This window comes from Mytilus edulis, chromosome 13 (genome assembly GCF_963676685.1).
Source record: "Mytilus edulis chromosome 13, xbMytEdul2.2, whole genome shotgun sequence".
NCBI lineage: Eukaryota > Metazoa > Mollusca > Bivalvia > Mytilida > Mytilidae > Mytilus > Mytilus edulis.
The window spans coordinates 66,453,947-66,473,104 of NC_092356.1; the positions used below are offsets into that span (position 1 = coordinate 66,453,947).

At 32.8% G+C, this 19,158-nt stretch overlaps 2 protein-coding genes across 2 annotated transcripts; one reads left to right on the forward strand and one right to left on the reverse strand.

The window, feature by feature from the left end:
- The first annotated feature begins 1,774 nt into the window (after positions 1 to 1,774).
- Positions 1,775 to 12,554, forward strand: LOC139500623 (uncharacterized). Its single transcript, XM_071289375.1, has 7 exons — positions 1,775 to 1,891; positions 2,608 to 2,683; positions 4,074 to 4,184; positions 4,929 to 6,123; positions 7,020 to 7,570; positions 10,542 to 10,756; positions 12,304 to 12,554. The coding sequence occupies exons 2-7, from the start codon at positions 2,651 to 2,653 to the stop codon at positions 12,389 to 12,391; spliced, it is 2,193 nt and encodes a 730-aa protein (XP_071145476.1). The 5' UTR covers positions 1,775 to 1,891; positions 2,608 to 2,650; the 3' UTR covers positions 12,392 to 12,554.
- Positions 12,555 to 14,657: 2,103 nt separating this feature from the next.
- Positions 14,658 to 17,128, reverse strand: LOC139500632 (uncharacterized). Its single transcript, XM_071289388.1, has 2 exons — positions 17,025 to 17,128; positions 14,658 to 16,229 (listed from the first exon to the last, which is right to left on the reverse strand). The coding sequence occupies exon 2, from the start codon at positions 16,215 to 16,217 to the stop codon at positions 14,706 to 14,708; it is 1,512 nt and encodes a 503-aa protein (XP_071145489.1). The 5' UTR covers positions 16,218 to 16,229; positions 17,025 to 17,128; the 3' UTR covers positions 14,658 to 14,705.
- Between the last annotated feature and the right edge of the window lie 2,030 nt (positions 17,129 to 19,158).

Consider the following 19,158-nt stretch of genomic DNA (forward strand, 5'->3'; position numbering starts at 1 on the left):
TTTCCTTAGCAGTCTTGAAGGGACTAGCTCTTATATACATAAATGTCTGTCAGTTGTAATACATTCGTTTGATGTGTTTGAGCTTTTGAATTTGCCAATTTGTTAAGAACTTTAATTTCATTTTTGAAATTTCCTCGGAGTTAAGTATTTTTGTAATGTTACTTCTTAAAGAGAGATCATTTTGGTAAATTAAAACACTTTTTTGTCTTTTATTCTTTATCTTTTATCTTTTTTTTTTAAATATGCACGATACTTTTTTTCTTTATATTTTTGCGACATCATACGAAAAATTAGACTACTACAATTAGTATAGTTTCCAAGTTTGCCTTGTCGTTGTATGCAAAATGTATACTTTCAAGTAGTTGACAACAACTCTGATCAAAAACTTTGTCCTAACAGGGAAACTGAAGACAACGAAAAACTTTCAGACAGATTAAGACAACACTCAGAAGATTCCAATGAGAAAATAAAAACGTTACAAACAAAACTTGAGGAAACAGAAAACAACCACCAGCATTTGATAGACAAACATCACTTGTAAGTATATGCAAAATGGAAAAGATCCGGTACTGGGTTTACACATAATCAAAAACAGTATGTTGGCCGACTGTTTCTTACATTGACAGTATCTATGGTATCTGGTGGAAAGTTGTCTCATTGGCAATCATAAAACATATCCTTATTAAAAAAAATATCAAACCTTAAATAAATCTTTACTTCATGTTTGTCTCAATTCACTTAGAACATACAATGTATAGGTTTCAGTTCTTACTGTATCATCTTAACTTGTGCACTTTGATTAAAATAAAAACAGATACTGAAAGCATGTGTATAGTTTATACAAACTGAAAATTTGAACCTTCCTGCATTCGTTTGATCAAGATTATTATTTAATCAGGGAAACCAAAGAAAACTGTCTATTATCAAAGAAGGTTATTCAACAAGAAGAGAAATATAATGCAATAATCAAGAAATTAGTGTTAGAACTAAACGAAACAAAAACAGAACTTCTGAACGTACCAGATAAATGTCAAGAGTTACAAAGATGAGTTTGAAGACAGATTATTAGTATTTCGTTACAAATTATTGATACCATTTTCTATGATATTAACTACTACAATGAAACGTTAAAAAAAAAGAACAAGATTAGGTACACATTCTGTCAGCCCAAATTATTCACATCTTTCCATATGGTATTGCAACTTCCGAAGCAACGTTGTTGGCTCTCCGGACTTACCCTAAATTCTGTTTTTGATTCTTAGTTCGGTGCTTGTTTGATGTTCTTTAGTGGAATACATACAGTGATCTGCTATTTTCATCTTTTCCGTTGGTAAAAACAAAGTTGTATCGTAGGCATCTCTTTATGAGTAAATTGTATTTTCAGGTTTGAAAAATTTGAACAAATATTAAAATCAAAAACAAAACTCTAAGTAATGTTACAATCATTCAGTTAAGTGGACAAGTTAAGATCACATTCCAAGAAAGGGGTTTTTCATATCTATTCAATAAAGAAAGAAAGTAATAAATTAATTTCTGAAAAATTGCATATTTTCAAAATATAGTACATATAGAATTGTGAATGGAATTTGGGAATGTGTCAAAGAGACAACAATCCGACCATAGAAAAGACAACAGCAGAAGGTCACCAACAGGTCTTAAATGTAACGAGAAATTCCCGCACTCGGAGGCGTCCTTCAGCTGGCCCCTAAACAAATATATACTAGTTCAGTGATAGTGAACTAAACTCTTAATTGTATGTATTACTTTTAAGGGAGTTATCGAAAGAATTATGCGAACTAAGGAGTGAATATGATTTTGAATTACGAAAAGCAAAAACCGAAGCAGTAGAAGCTAATAACCAAGTTAAAACAGTAACATACTTTTACAGAAGGTAAGTACATTTTTAGTTATCAATATTTTACATCTTTCCTCGGCCCCCCTACCCCTCCCCCCAAAAAAACAACAAAAAATTCACACACATTATCACAAACATAAAAAGTAAAATCACAAAAAATACTGAACTACGACGAAAATGTTATGTGCATATATTTAAACAGCCACTTAACACTACAATGGATTGTAAGTACTGCACACATTGCTTGTTGAAGTAAAAGCAGGATTTCAGGATGATGACAGATTTTCTCGACATTTCCAGGAATGTCATTTTTTTTTATTCGCTCAACTGTCTTGAGGAAACGATGATAGTCCGTCGGCAGGGGACGATAAATGGCTGACCCGTTTAAGAGAGAGTCACATCTCTAGCACGTTAGAGACACCCTTGTAGATTTCGAAAAAGAGTAGGCTAATGCCGCTACAAGGCAGCACTTGCACCCGCAAAGTGGAAAGGGGATAATATTAGTTGCATAACTTGTTTCCCAATCCACTATAAATAAATAAAATTTAAATTAACTGTCAAATGGCACAATCGATAAATTTAAGGATCAGACGATGACTGCATTCGGTTGTTGTTATTTTGTGATTATAAGAAAGTGTTTCTTCTGTTTCAAGTCTTGATGAGGCACTCCGTATTTAATTTGGAAATTGTAATTATTTGAGCAGAAAGATGAAGTTATAACTTTTGAATGTACAATATTTTTTGTCATGTAGAGAGAAAGAAGAAAACAGACAACTTCAAAAAGTGATAAGCATAATGACAGAGGAATTAGAAATAGGGAAAAAAAAGGTACTGAAATTAACGGTTCATATGTACTCTAGTTGATTATAAAAGATGGAAGCCAAATTATTTTGAAAATCCAATACCGAATACAGACGTTAGATAGCTGATAACACCAAAAACAAAATTAATTATAGCAATATCCAGAAACAAATCTTTATGTTTAGACTGATTGACTGTTGGTTGCATAACTTCTATATTCTTTATATTAAAGTGCATGTTTTATGTTCGTATCTTTGTTGTGATTACAAGGATTGTAAAATTTCTTGTTAGTTAAGAAAATCAGAATGTGACTATAGCATATACAATGCCTTTATGCCTGTGTTTTGCAAGTATCAGTCCACATTATAATGATAAACATGTACTCCACTTCTTCCCAACCTGTGCCACTTTGTATGAACAGCCATGTTTAAATGTGAACTAATTAATTACTGCTGTCAAAGTTATATTTATGGTCTCTACAAAGGAGCAAGTGAACCATAAATTTACTTTGGCCTATATAAAAACCCATTTAAAAATAGGTCGTCTACCACACAAAACGCATTCATGGACAAAAGAAGCCCAATGCTAATATACATTTGAACCTAGTTTTGTGGTGCATGACTAAGACGCTGATAGCTGTATATTGAAGTGCTACTTCACAAACGAGCTATGTTGAGTGGCTTGCCGGTTACACATTCATACCCTTTTTGAAGTCTTTGACTTGATCCAACCGGTGATTCATCAAACATTACCCTCATCGGCAATCAAGCTGCCACGATACTTCTAGGCGGCTCACAAAATTTGACGTTATTTCAAAGATATATATATCAATATACAGTAGGTGCCGCTTCTATATTTAAAGGATATGATTAAAATTTCCCGTCGATCATATATCTTGTACATAAATATTTTTTGTTTTTCTTATAATTATAAGCACATATACCCTTCTTTCGATGGTACTAATACCTATAATTTCAATCACATAAATATAATTGCAAGGATGTACAGACGTTTCAACAACAATGAACATTAACAAATGGACATTATGAACTCTGAAAATACTATTAAAATAAAGCAAAAATTCTTCTAGAGTAATGTTACCTTGCTAATCCAATGCTTTACAAGTACGTAAAAAAAGAATGAAAATGAGGAATGTGTCATAGAGATAACAACCAGACCAGAATTTAAAAAAACAACCCGAATGCTATAAACGCTGCGGGGTTAATCATGTTTAGTGTGATCTCGATCCCCCCAAAAGAAACTAGGCAAAACAACCTATGATACATAAATTAACAAAGAACTACTTCCAGTTACTGGTATGCCAGGTCCAGCTCTCAGTTAAGCTTATTGAACAATTATGTCTTGATCCTATGAAAATCAAGTCTTTATTTCTGTCATAATTTTCATCTTTGCACAGTTGAGTGAGAAAGAAGTGGAAATCGACAAGTATCTCAATGATTTTCACTCAATTGTCGAAGGACAAAAAAGAGAAAGTGAATATCCAACAGACCAAGATGATCTCCTTGAGGTAAGTTAATTATGATAAATAACTTTAAGTATGTCTCGAATAACTCTCATTCCTAACTGATTTCTGCGTGGAAATAAACACAATAAATGCTAATTTTAATATATCATAATCGTAGACAAAGACGCCCTTTGCATTCTGAGATAAGATATAGATTCGAACATATTAATATTACCGCTGTAAGAAAACCTCCAAACTTTCAAATCCAAAAATAAGAGTAAAGGCCTTTATAAATAAAGGCAACAGTAGTATACCTTTGTTCGAAATTCATAAATCGATTGAGAAAAAAACAAATCCGAGTTCCAAACTATATCTGAAGGAAACACATCAAATATAAGAGAAGAACATCGACACAACAAAAACACAACATTAAAATGTAACACACACGAACTATAATATAATGATGATCATTTTCCTGACTTAGTACAAGACATTTTAAGAAAAAATGGTGGGTTGCACCTGGTTGTGTGGCATGCCAAACCTCCTTGTATGCCAATGGTAAATATAACATTAAATGACAACATTACGTGACAGGACTAAAATACAAATAAATGGGAGAACATATAGGACAAAGAAACACACGAGTAATAGCTAGCAAAAGGTACCAGTATAAATGCGAGTAATGTTCAAAATAAAAAACACTGAATACGAAACAGTCGATGTTTAAGTTTAAGAATATATGTTTACTACTTTACAATATGATAGCGTGTCACAAATTGGTGGTTATTACCTGCTAACTATTTTCAGACGACACATTTAATGAGTAGTGAAGTAAATAAAGATATATTACAGTATGTGGGTGAAAAAGTCATTTCCAACTCTGTACTCCAAAAATATCCTGATGTCGAATTAAAGAGGAAAAGTGATAGGTTGGTTTTGATATGTTCCTCTCAAGAAATGGTAAATGGTGTCCAGCAATTTCTCAATGACATGATAACATTTGCTGGTGATACACTGTCCTGGTCACTGGGCCAGACTAACATTGAATCAGATCCGGCTTCGTCTGATGATAGTAATCCAACAATGGTCACTTTTGAAATGAGTTCAGATGACTATGACAAACTCAAGTTCTTTTGTAAAGATGACATATTGCAACATGCTTCGTATGATGGTACTAACTTAAATCTGAAACTCAAATCGACAGTTGAAAGACAAAAGTATGAAGAAATTATCATATCTCATCAGCAACAACTGTTGTGGTTAGAACACGTGACTGTACATTATGTCGAACCCTTGCAACAAGATGTAACTAAAGGTGTTATTGCGGAAGAATTTCCTACTATTTATTGTCAGATAGAAAAGAACTTTATTATTTTATTTGGAGACGAATTGTCAATTTTGCAACGAGCCAAACAACGTTTGGAAAGGATTCTGAACATTAACCAACAATTTCGAAAAGGAAGGAAATATAATGATATGACAGATTCCGAAACCATTGATGTGTCTTATTCAAGAGAAATAGACCAACTTTCTTCTAAACACTTTGCATCTCGAAGTCTCTCCATGAATGATGTCCGCTACGATGATGGAATCTCTGCAAATTGGATTTTTACAACTGCAGAAGGCATGACTGTAAAAGTTTACTTTGGAAGTATTTTGAAACTAGATGTAGATTGCATAGTTAAGTCTAAAACTGAAAACGTGTCTTTTCGTTATGGAAATTCTGCACCAATGTATGAAGCTGCAGGAAGACAGTATTATGAAGACCATGTAAACTATATCAGACGTAATGATAGATTTACTGTCCGCACCTCTGTGTCATCATCAACTAATAACCATTATTACAAATACGTTATACATACAACTGAGCCAAGATGGCAAGATTATAGAGAAAATGAAAAGCACAAATGTGCTTTGGATTTTCAACAAACTATTGTATGTTGCCTTGTAGAAGCGGAAAAATTGCAGTTGAAATCAATCGCCTTGCCGTTTGTCAGCACAGGTATGTGTTCTACGGCAAAATATAATTTATGTTGTGGTATACATGATCTTGAATTAAGCTTTTAAAAAACGCATGCTTAATTTATGTTCAGGGTGAAATTTCATACGGAAATGTAATGCTTTTTCAATTCTGAAAACTGTTGTAGTGATATACACGAAACAACAAAGATCAACACTTGAAATAAGCCATGGTAATATATATGTAGAAAGGCAATTTTTTTTATTATCGTTTTTGTTTTAAGTAGAAAATTAATAGCTTGTGAACTGTTCAGTTTAGAGTTATTTCACATTGCAAGAAATAAGCAGGTCTGTAAAAGAGGGACGAAAGATACCAGAAGGACAGTCTAACTCATAAATCTAAAATAAACTGACAACGCCATGGCTACAAATGTAAAATACATACAGACAAACAATAGTACACATGACACAACATCGAAAACTTAAGAATAAGCAACACGAACCCAACCAAAAACTAGGGGTGATCTCATGTACTCCGGAATTTTGATGTAAATTAGATGTGACAACGCAGCACATTGTAAACATCCATTACAATATACACAGTTACAGGTTGTTTTATTCATATACATGCAATTGTTTTAAATTGTTGATTAACAAGGAAGCAGTTTAGTCGGGTATAGGATTTTCTTTAATTCCCTCCAATTATTGTTTGTGTAATATGTATACTTTTCAATAGCATAATGAAAATTTAGGCTTTGGGATTGGCTTTAGTGAAACTTTACAGGACAAACCTCATGATGAAATAAACCAAGGATTCCCAATACTAAGTATGGGTAAAATATAATCTAAATTACGGATAACACATTTTTTAGCTATAGGCAAAGAAGAAAAGTAAATCTCAAAACGAATACTTCCATAATGATATTTGAATTGTTACAGGCATTTCTCCAATTCCTAAAGATATGTGTGCTAAAGAATACTGCAAGGCAATAGAAGAGTACAGCAGAATCAAAAAGAATACTTCAAGTTTAATTGAAATACATTTCATAGATAAAAACTATGCTCTTATTAGTTTGATCAGACAAGAATTTGCACAAGCGTTCAACAAATCAGAACAGCCTTGTGTTAGTAAACTTGAACCGGGAAGACAAAATCTCAAACCATATTCCAAGAGCACAAATGTGCGTGCAGCGCAGTTACGTGTCAGGACTGGAATGGATAGTGGAAACTCAGAAGTCTGTTGTATTTGCTGGAACAAGATGATTCAACCAAAAAAACTTCAATGCGGCCATTTGTTCTGTTCCGTTTGTATCGATCACCATTTTAAGAATGAACCAACATGTCCACAATGTGGCGGTATACAGGGAATACTCACAGGGATACAGCCCCAAGGAAGAATGGAAACTAATATCAAAAGTTCCTCACTGTGTGGTTTTCCTGGTACAAACACTATTGAAATAGGGTATAGTATACCATCAGGTATACAAGGGGTAAGTAGCTAAAATGTTTAACAATGTTATAACGTAGTTAGTAAGGAATTGTCGTTCAATAACTCACATGTCAAGTAGTAGTAGCACTGTATTACAAAGATACCACCAAATCAGAGAGCTGACATCATAAATTAGTTTCATTACAAATGTGACAATTTCAAGCAAGCCAATGAATGAAAATAACTCATTTCAGCCTTTTGTACGGTTTTAGACATATCTGGATGACTATTAATATGCTAGCATCTCCACATCATACGTGTGCATTAAGAGTACATATATTGAAATAATAAACATTGGTTTTTTGCAGCATGCAATATATCCTAGAACGAAGTATTAGTTTAAGCAGTCAATCAAGGTTCATATCCGTCACAAATAAGCCAACAAATATTGCTCCTTTGATTTTAATTTTAAGCATTTTAACGCATCAATGTAAAACATATTTCCATCAAAATTTCCTTAAAATTACCAATTCAGAGGCAGCAACTTAAAAACGCGGTGTCTGATGTGTCTAAAAAATATCGGGCAGATAGATCTTGACCTGATGACTATTAACCCCTATCAGATTGGCTCTAAATGCTTTAGTTTCAGAGATACAAGCCAAAAGCTACATTTTACCAATGATATATTTTCGACATGGCGGCTATCTTGATTATTGGGCGGGGTCATCGGATACGTTTTTGAAACTAAATACCATTAGAATGATTTTGATCATCATTGCTTGAATTTTACTAGGAGTTTTAGAAGAGAATATTTTTTTTGAAAACTAACGACGACGACGAATGACACGCGATGAGAAAAGCTCACTTAGTCATCTTGGCAAATAAACAAAGTGTCGGACAAAAAGCTAAATTGTTGGACAAAAAGCAACGGTCAAAAAGCCAAAGTGTCTGACAAAAAGTAGAATTATCATACGAAAAGCAAAAGTGGACAAAAAGCAAATTGCGGATAAAAAGGCCCGTATTATACCTGTTTACCATGCATGACGTCCTTTCTTGTGTAAGTATGAAAATGCATGAGCGAATTTATTAACCAAGACATGTACACGTGAAACGATAGAGCATACAGATGGTATAATACTGCTGAGAAACCTGATGTTGATAGTTGATAAGTTAAAATCATCATCATTGTTAAATTGTATAGTGTGAAGTCATCCGTTATTGTTGAGGAATTACTAATACATTATTATGTTGGTACCAAGACATTGTTGATAAATATTCCGTATCAACTTCACAAATAATACACGATGGTCTTGATGTATAGATTCTGCGTACTGATGTTGTTTATCATCTTAACAACGTGTTTTATAGTTCTTTCATTTGACTTTGTTCTATTATTAATATTACTTTTACTGTTAAATGGTTTTATGTGATATCCGTTTGACGTGGCTCGGTACTTATACATCTCGTCAATGTGTTTGTATTGTCTTTCATTTTTTGGTGGAGTGTTTTGTATATGATTTTTTTGTATTTCTTTGGTTCTAATAACGTGACTCTGTACTTTAAAAGATCCCGTCAGTATGATAGTGTTCTATTTTATGTCATTATGAAATATTTCTATTGTGAATTACAAAATACGTTGAACCATAAACGTCAAAATCATTCAATCGCGTATTGGAATTAAATATTTGTGGATTCTTATAAATTCTAAATATAACTTTTGGACTATTTTCAATCTCGGTCTATTTCTGAATTTTATTCTTACACACTTTTGATTTTTTAACCCTATATGCTAACATTGCCTATGTAAATTTAAAAATTGTTTGTATGCACAAATCTATGTGACGTATAAAATTTTCTGACGTCAGACACACAAATCAATGAATGTGTTTGTAGATAGATGTTTTTGTGTTCTGTTAAATTGTTCCTTTTAAAATTGTTATACGATGATGTCTGATGTACCCATTTTTTTACTATTTTATTTACTGTGTCTGTTTAGTTAACGCATCAATGTAAATATAACGGAATTTGATGAGACTGTCATCAAAGTGAGAGGGTTAGCGCTATTAAACCAGGTTTAATCCACCATTTTCTACATTTGAAAATGCCTGTACCAAGTCAGGAATATGACAGTTCTTGTCCATTCGTTTTTGATGTGTTTTGTTATTTGATTTTGCCATGTGATTATGGACTTTCCGGATTGATTTTCCTCTAAGTTCAGTATTTTTGTGATTTTACTTTTTACGTGCTATTTATTTTTGTTGCTTACAATTTTCCGGGAACACATACCACTGGTCAGTTCTTGAGGGTATTGTTTAAAGTTTAAAAATTAAATACTAATGAATGCTGTATAGTATGCTCTAAACAATTTTTGATGTAAAGTCAATTCTGTGGTCAATACTTTTGCAGCTTACTAGTATTATCCTGTACCAAGCACATAAACAGATTTATCAGCGTAGCTTATGACAAAGCAAGACTGATATTTACACCACTCAAGTTTGATAAAGGTGTTATATCATCATTACAAATTATTTGGTTTACCGATTTGAGGAGTCAATCTGTGTCTCGACGCATGAAAGATGTTTACGTGATATTTAATCTATTGATACCTGTAACAGCCGTCGAAAATATATTTAACAACACGACGGGTGACACATGTGGAGCAGGATCTGCTTACCCTACCGGAGCACCTGAGGTCGCCCCTAGTTTTTGGTGGGGTTCGTGTTGTTTATTATTTAGTTTTCTATGTTGTGTCATGTGTACTATTGTTTGTCTGTTTGTCTTTTTCGTTTTTAGTCATGGCGTTGTCAGTTTATTTTAGATTTATGAGTTTGACTGTCCCTTTGGCATCGTTCGTCCCTCTTTTACCAAGAGTCACCTATTAAATATCGTTATATTTAACTGAATTTAGATTACATGGAAGAAAATTACACAGCAGAAAATAATCATAATGTTAATACACCCCGTCTCGCTCCTTTCAAAGTTTAAGATGTCTACTAATTTTTATTTTCAAGATAATTTTTTTGCTTTTGCAGGCAGAGCATCCAAATCCGGGAAGACCCTTTGAAGGAATAAAAAGACGGGCGTATCTTCCAAATAACACGAAAGGCCAGTTGATTGCAAAGCTACTGCAAATAGCATTTGATAGACGATTGATATTTACTATTGGAACATCGAGAACAACGGGCAAAACTGGAGTTGTAATTTGGAATGATATTAGTCATAAAACTAATCCAGAGCCAAATGCTATGTAAGTTAAACCTTCACTTATTTTTAGTCTATTTTTTTTTTATTTTCAAAAAAGTACTTGCATAGAGTTTTCTTTTGTATTACTTTAAGTGATAAATAAGGCTAAATCTTAAAGTGTACTGTTATACTTGTCGTTGTAGTTATCATGATTTTAGAGACCCTTTTACTCAAACTCATAGAAATGCAAATAGGTCTACTTAAATGTACGTACTGGTTTACCCTAGTTTGAACAGCGGTATACTACTGTTGCCTTTATTTACTATGCCGACTAGTTTAATTAGTTATCAAAGGTACCAGAATTATAATGTAGTACGCCAGACGCGCGTTTCGTCTACATAAGACTCATCAGTGACGCTCATATCAAAATATTTGTAAAGCCAAAAAGTACAAAGTTGAAGAGCATTGAGGATCTAAAATTCCAAAAAGTTGTGCCAAATACGGCTAAGGTTATCTATTCCTGGGATAAGAAAATCCTTTGTATTTCGTAAAATTCAAAGTTTTGTAAACAGGCAATTTATAAAAATTACCACATTATTGATATTCATGTCAACACCTGAATGTTGACTACTGGGCTGGTGATACCCTCGGGGACGAAACGTCCACCAGCAGTGACATCGACCCAGTGGTGTAAATAGTTATCAAAGGTACCAGGATTATAATTTAGTACGTCAGACGCGCGTTACGTCTTCATAAGACTCATCAGTGACTAAAAATTCCGACACAGTACACTGGTATTATTCATGTATGTTTCTCAATATGAATTGGATTTTGATTAAGAAAACATATTTACCAGGAGAAAAGTAATATTCACCGCGCCAAACTTAACACGGTTCTACAGGTGAAGTGATAGTGAACGTTTGGTTTACATTCGGTTTGGTAAATATTTGTCATTAAATACACTGTTTTCTCTCGGAACATTAAATAAAACAATTACTTTCGTATTGATGTTAAACCTGGTCCACAGAACAATATAACGATTCAATTACAAATACCAATGGCACTATTTACAAAAATGATTTACTAATATATTCTTCCATCTTATAAATTCTGATACATTTGGAATATGATATAAAATGACAACAAGCATGCACACTTTACTTATATGGGCAATCTGAGTTCACCAATGTTTGATATATTATTCGTGTTTCTCTTCTTTTTTTTTTATTCAACAACAATATATCACATACTGTTAACAGATTTCGTCACTGGTACAGCTATTTCAGTATTCGTGTTTCTGTATGTATCCGATCAGTTTTGTGTTCGATCTGAGCTAAAGACTCCGTTAAGAAGGCCTTATTTTGACCTATAATTATTTATAATACACTATGACTTGGATGGAGAGTTGTCTTTTTGGCACTCATACCAGATCTTTTTATTTATATTTAGAATATTATTTTATTATTTGAGTGTTGCAGTATATATATATATATATATATATATGTCTGTTTACTATAATACTACTCATATATTAACTGTTTACACTCACACAACCCTGATAAATGAAACATCTCTATTATTTAATAAGTTGTCCCTTTATTTGATTTTTAGGTTTGGTTTCCCTGATGATATGTACTTTGATAGAGTACTTGATGATTTAGGCTTTAAAGGTGTGACAGAGAAGGATATACAGCCCTAATGACGTTATTCCTATACAGTTAAACATATTTGAATATAAAATCTCAATATATCAGATGTAATCACAAATCATGTTTTATTTCTTCAAAGTATAAAAACTTTAATAGCATTTCTAGAATAAATTGTATTTTATTTCTTTACTGATTATATTCATACGACATTTATAAGTTATTGTTGAGAATATTTTTGGAGGAATCTTGTATCCAATCCAAATTAACAGCTTTTGTATTAGGATTTTTTTATATTCAATATACAAATATATCTATCGTAATCGGTGAAAAGAGTCAATGTTAACAGCAACCCTAGCTAGGCTCTTGAAATTTTCAATAAACGTTTAATAATTTTTTTAACATTTTTTTGACATGTGTCATTCGTAGTGATTTGTCGGTAATGTCATATTCGAGAAAAAGAGGACGGGTTCGTGGTTTAGACAATTTTAGTGCAGCAGCCAACATAGTGTTATACTCTTAATAACTATAAAAACAAACATATATGTCAACAACAACAAAAAAGAATAGTATATAGACACTCTAGACAAAGCACATAGGCAAATATGAAAGACAAAAATACAAAACAATGGTCATCGCACAATAACACAAATGCTGGATATGTAAAAACTGAGTCAAAGGATATAACCACAAGAAAGCACACACTGAAATGTCTAGCCTGCGTAACTGCCTATTGATTTTATGTTTTTAGTCCTGAATATAACCATATACTTAAAGTAGAATATAATCAAAACATGATCTATGAAAATGAGGTCATGGTCATATAAACCAAACAGGAAATTAAATGTACACCTCACCGTGAATTAATTTTAACCGTTATGAAATAACCGTTTCACAAATGATATCGAATATGTTCCTTATGTCGTAACTACAATCCACTTCCCCTGTTCACAACGAATGTGATCTACCGAATTAGACTATTTACCGGGTATGTAATAAAATGAGCAACACGACGGGCCACATGTGGGGCAAGATCTGCTTACCCTTCCGGAGCACCTGAGATCATCCCTAGTTGTGTGCTGGGTTCGTCTTGCTTAGTCTTTAGTTTTCTATGTTGTGTCTTGTGTATTTTTATTTGTCTGTTTGTCTTTTTATTTTGTAGCCATGCCGGTGCAGTTTATTTTTGGTCTATGACTTTGACTGTCCCTCTAGTATTTTTCGCCCCTATTTTACAATCATTCCATATACCAAAAATTACCTATCGCTATAGTTTCTTAGAAACAAACTACACATTGTTCTTATTTTGTAGACGAAAGGCACGTCTGGCGTATCAAGACTATAAGCCATGTACATATGTTATGAGTCTCGTTTTTCATTTTCTAAATGTACGTCTGTTATGAGTCTCGTTTTTCATTTTCTAAATGTACGTCTGTTATGAGTCTCGTTTTTCATTTTCTAAATGTACGTCTGTTATGAGTCTCGTTTTTCATTTTCTAAATGTACGTCTGTTATGAGTCTCGTTTTTCATTTTCTAAATGTACGTCTGTTATGAGTCTCGTTCTTCATTGTATGTTAATTTTCTAAAATGGTTGAGATGTTATGCACGTGACAAAGGATGTAATTGTTTGGCTTTTAAACTGTTTTGATATGAGAGTCACTGATGAGTATTGTGTAGACGAAACGCGCGTGTGGCGAAGTAAATCATAATCCTGGTACCTTTGAAAACTATCAATACATTTTCTCTAATATATAGACTAGTTAGTACAATTTGTAATGGAGATCTATTCCGTCTTTTAAAACCAGTAAGATCGAACCTACTACATGATGCAAATAGGAATTTCCTTCCTGTTCAGCGTTATCAATAAAATCATTGATGGTATCAACATGATCAACATCAACAATGATCTGCAGCACAACTTATATTTACTCACACATTGTTATCCATATATTAGAAGGTTATGCGACTGTCATACATCATGTGAGAGTTTAAATTAGCTAGTTATTAAACCAGGTATTATCCTCCACTTTCGACATAAGATAATGTCTGTATCAAGTCAGGAATATGCCAGTTGTTTTCATTATTTTGTTTTAATGTGTTTGATCTAATGATTTTGTCATTTGATAAGGGACATACATTTTGAATTTTCCAATGAGTGTGTTTGTAGTTTTATTTTCGCCATAAGACTGGGTGCTATGATTAGGAGGTTGGGGTTTAGGGTTGTATTTTAGTCAGGTCTGATGAAGAATTAGATTTCTTTTTATTATTGTTTAACTGTAAGAAGCGATGATCGAAAGGCCTAGTCAAAAGATAAACCAATGTTTCAAGATCAATATTTATCTAAATAATCTGAGACAAATTTGGTCTATTCACATCTTTTTACGGAGGTCTGCTACAAACTCATCCACAATTTTCCTATCCCAATTGTTCATATACTGAGAATACTGTTTAAATACACTATTCATAACCTCATCGCCGTACAAACGATCGCCGACCTTCAATATCAAACAGATTGCTATCATAGGTACTATGCTGGGGTTGACTGTCGATATGATAGAAAGTTTTAATCCTGCAAATGTCAGTAACTTTATAATGCGTTTGTTCATTTCTATTTTAGATACATTTCCTTTTTCAAATTCATTACAAATGGCCATATATTTGACAATAACCAGTGTTAGCGAACCAGTAGTATTTGCGATCAGATTTTCATTAGACTCATCTTCCAACATTTTATTGAATATAGCACGCATTGTTTCTGCTGATATTCCGTAAATCATTCCATCTTTAATACCAATCGATAGTCCCTTTGAAGTTTGTTGACGAATTTTTCTCAATATCATTCGGATTTCAGATTTCTTTTTACCCTCTTCACTTAGTGTTGCAATCAACGAAGAAGAGCCCTCCAGTACGGCGGAAAATGCAATACGACCTGCTAAGGCTTCTGTAAGATCCATGGCAGAACTATCATTAAATGATTTGGTAGATGTCTTTCCAGTAAAGACATCTGTTAATGGCGTAGAAGACGAATCGTCAAGCATTACAAATGATTTAGAAGATGTCTTTCCTGCAAAATCCTCTGTATATGGCAAAGAAGATAAATCATCAAATGATTCGGAAGATGTCTTTCCTGCAAAGTCCTCTGTATACGGCGTAGAAGAAGAATCAGCAAATAATTTGGATGATGTCTTTACTGTAAAGTCCTCTCTGTACGGCAAAGTAGATAAATCATCAAATGATTTGGAAGATGTCTTTCCTGCAAAGTCCTCTGTATACGGCGTAGAAGACGAATCTTCAAATAATTTGGATGATGTCTTCACTGTAAAGTCCTCTGTATACGGCAAAGGAGATAAATCCTCAAATGATTTGGAAGATGTCTTTACTGTAGAGTCATTTGTCGATGGCGTAGTAGACGAATCATCGGAAGATTTTGATGATTTCTTCCTTCCCACATTTTCATGAAACTTATGATTGCGATATTGTCCATCAGATTCGTCAGGAAATTTCATAAAATACGTATACCAAATTTTTAAATGTTCCGGAATGTTTTGTAACGCACGACCGTCTATCTTGGAAGCATTCAAATAACTCGCAGTTGGTTTAGATATTTTCAATCGGTCACTGATTGTAAAGTTGTACTTGCTTACAGTTTCGGTTAATTTTGTAAACATTATCGGACGTTGAGATGGAAACTTGTACTTAGAAAATGATTTAAAATAACCTCTTGAGAAGACAACGATGTTTCCTCGAGCTTGTGTAAAGTTGAGTTTCCGTTGTCCTAATTTTGGCGCAGTAAAATAACTTGCATTGGAATATATGTAATTAATTTGATAACTAACTTTACCGTGAACAGATATATTTACACGAGATAGCATGGTTAGCATCCACTGGTCAGTCTAGAGCAAATAAATAAACAATTATCATTGTTAATAAAAGATATATAAATTTTCTAAACATAATCGCGTATCTGTTATATGCATCAACACAAAATGGTAACAGTTTTACCAAAATTACAATAGCTTGTGAGTTTGTTTATTTCTAGGACCAAGAAATGAAACCCCAAAACTAACACCTTTAAAATGTTAAGCCCTGAATAGCTTGTTTGATATATAGACGAATATTTGAAAGCAAAAGATTTATAAGAACCGAAACAGTTAAATAGATATTTGACAAATGGTAAATAAAAAACCAAATCTATCAAACCGATAATATGTTATAACTCGTGTCAGTACCGACATTATTGACTACTAAGCTGATCGTCTGGGTCTGATGGGCAGTCAGTGGCGGTATCGACCCTGTGCTGTAAAAAAATATTATAGAACGTATCTGGTTTTATTTTTAAAGCGTTGTCTGCAATCAACAAATCCGAAAAGATTCCTGCAAAATACACATCTGATCTGTATATGCTTTGCTGACTACACAACTTAATATATATTAGGCCTACTGATTAATTTACAATGTACATGTAAGTTGTGTGTGTGTCTTACATTGGCTTTATAAATGTTTTGATATGAGCGTCACTGATGAGTCTTATGTAGACGAAACGCGCGTCTGGCGAACAAAATTATAATCCTGGTACCTTTGATAACGTTTTTATATACGTTGATATTACAACTATCATTGTCAATTGATAAACTTGGTTCTTTTTTTGCCAAGTACGTACGTAAACTATAATAATTATATATACTTACAACTGCAACTTTTAACTAGAAAATAAAAGCAAGAACATATGCATTGAAAGTATACGTGTCATTTAATGGGAAATCCTTACAGATAGAAATTCCCGACCTTAAGGATTGAGGTCAAAAGAAGTTTTCAGAAAATCTAAACCAATCGATCCGATTGATAATCATATTTCAAAAGAACATGTATGATAACGGATTTTAATACTTTATAGGTTTTCTTAAGCCTTTAGATATGTCATTTTAAATACTGAATAGAAAATGAAATATCATACATGTGTACATGATTGTAATACAGGCTTTTCAAATTATTTATCGATCGTCTCTTAGTAAATTCTATAATTGCATATAACATCTACTGTATATATAATTAGCTTAATACATTTACAACATTTTCTCGTGACTCGTTTTCCAGCCATTATGGTATTGTGATATGGTCAATTTTGTGTTCTTAAATTTCAGTTTTGCTTATGAAGTTTATCTTTAGAGTATCTATATATATTATTATTTTCTTTGTTGATATTACTATTTATTTTTAAAGTGATTAAGATTATATTACAATTTTGGCTGCTATTACACAAGTTTTTAATTTTTTACTTAAAATGTCTGGTTGTTTTTTCTTTTTTTTTGGTGGGTGGGGGTGGGGTGGGTATCACACATTTCACTATTTGCATTTCATTATTGATTGAGAAAATTAAAAAAAAAAGATTTTGTATAGATCTCGTAGCTAGTGCCCCCCCCTTTAAACAAGTTGAAATTCATACATTTTACTGAAAATAGCCAGCTTACACATATACTTTTGATAAACATAATATCAGCCATGACCTTTTACATTCAGATATTTACCCACTATCCATATTGAATAATAGTTATCAAAGGTACCAAGATTATAATTTAATACGCCAGACGCGCCTTTCGTCTACATAAAATTCATCAGATCAAAATAGTTGTAAAGCCAAACAAAAACAAATTTGAAGAGCATTTAGGACCCAAAATTCCAAAAAGTTGTGCCAAATACGGCAAAGGTAATCTTTTCCTGGGAATAAGAAAATCCTTAGTTTTGTAACAGGAAATTTATAAAATGACTATATAATTGATATTCATGTCAACACCGATGTGCTGACTACTGGGCTGGTGATACCCTCGGGGATGAATCGTCTACCAGCAGTGGCATCGACCCAGTGGTGTAAATAGTTATCAAAGGTACCAGGATTATAATTTAATACGCCAGACGCGCGTTTCGTCTACATAAGACTCTTCAGTGACGCTCATATCGAATATTGGTAAGGTATTGCACAAAATGTATTAGCTCACATTTAAATATTATTGACATTCTCTAAATATCAGGCAATTTTGGCTGTTTTTTGTTTGAAAAGTAACTAATTCAAAGTTATAAAAACATTTGAAGGTGATATTAAGTCAATTCAATTGAATGTCATTCATTTCTATTTTGGGAATTAACGGGAACCAAAACAACATTCAATGGATACTTCATATTTCACCCATGTAGGTTGGTTTGTATTAACCGTGTCAGAGCAGAAAGTTGATGAATCAGGGTTATGTTTAAATAAATTGCTTAGCTGAGCGCAGCTGGATACAACCCCAGATGTCCAACCCTGAAAAGTTGGGGCCAAAATGGACACAATATTCACTCTTCATACAGGTCTGAATTTACATTGTAACTAAATTTTTGACACATAATAGGTTTCTGACACATAATATCTGTAATCAAAGAACTTAAAATTGGGTATAGGATTCCTTATCAAATTCACATGGTCTGATTTTGATTATTGATTCTTGTTACTGATGTTGTTTATCATAGTAGCTACGTGTTATAGAGTTCTTTTATTTGTCTGTGAAAATTATTACTTTTACAGTTTAGTCTATTTTTGTTGATGTTTATTTGATGAGGCTTGGTACTTATCCATCCAGTCATTGTGTATTGGGATGTTTTCTGTTTTTGTCTTTTGTCTAAATGCCCTTTTGTTTTTTCTTTGTTTCTTTGTTTGTATGTTTTATAGTAATTATAACACAATGTTGACTTCTATGCCCTATTTTGACATTTTTTCTTATTATGTATTTGTTTTGTTCACACATTGATGTTGATATAACAAAATTTTATGTGACTGTCACACAAGTGAGA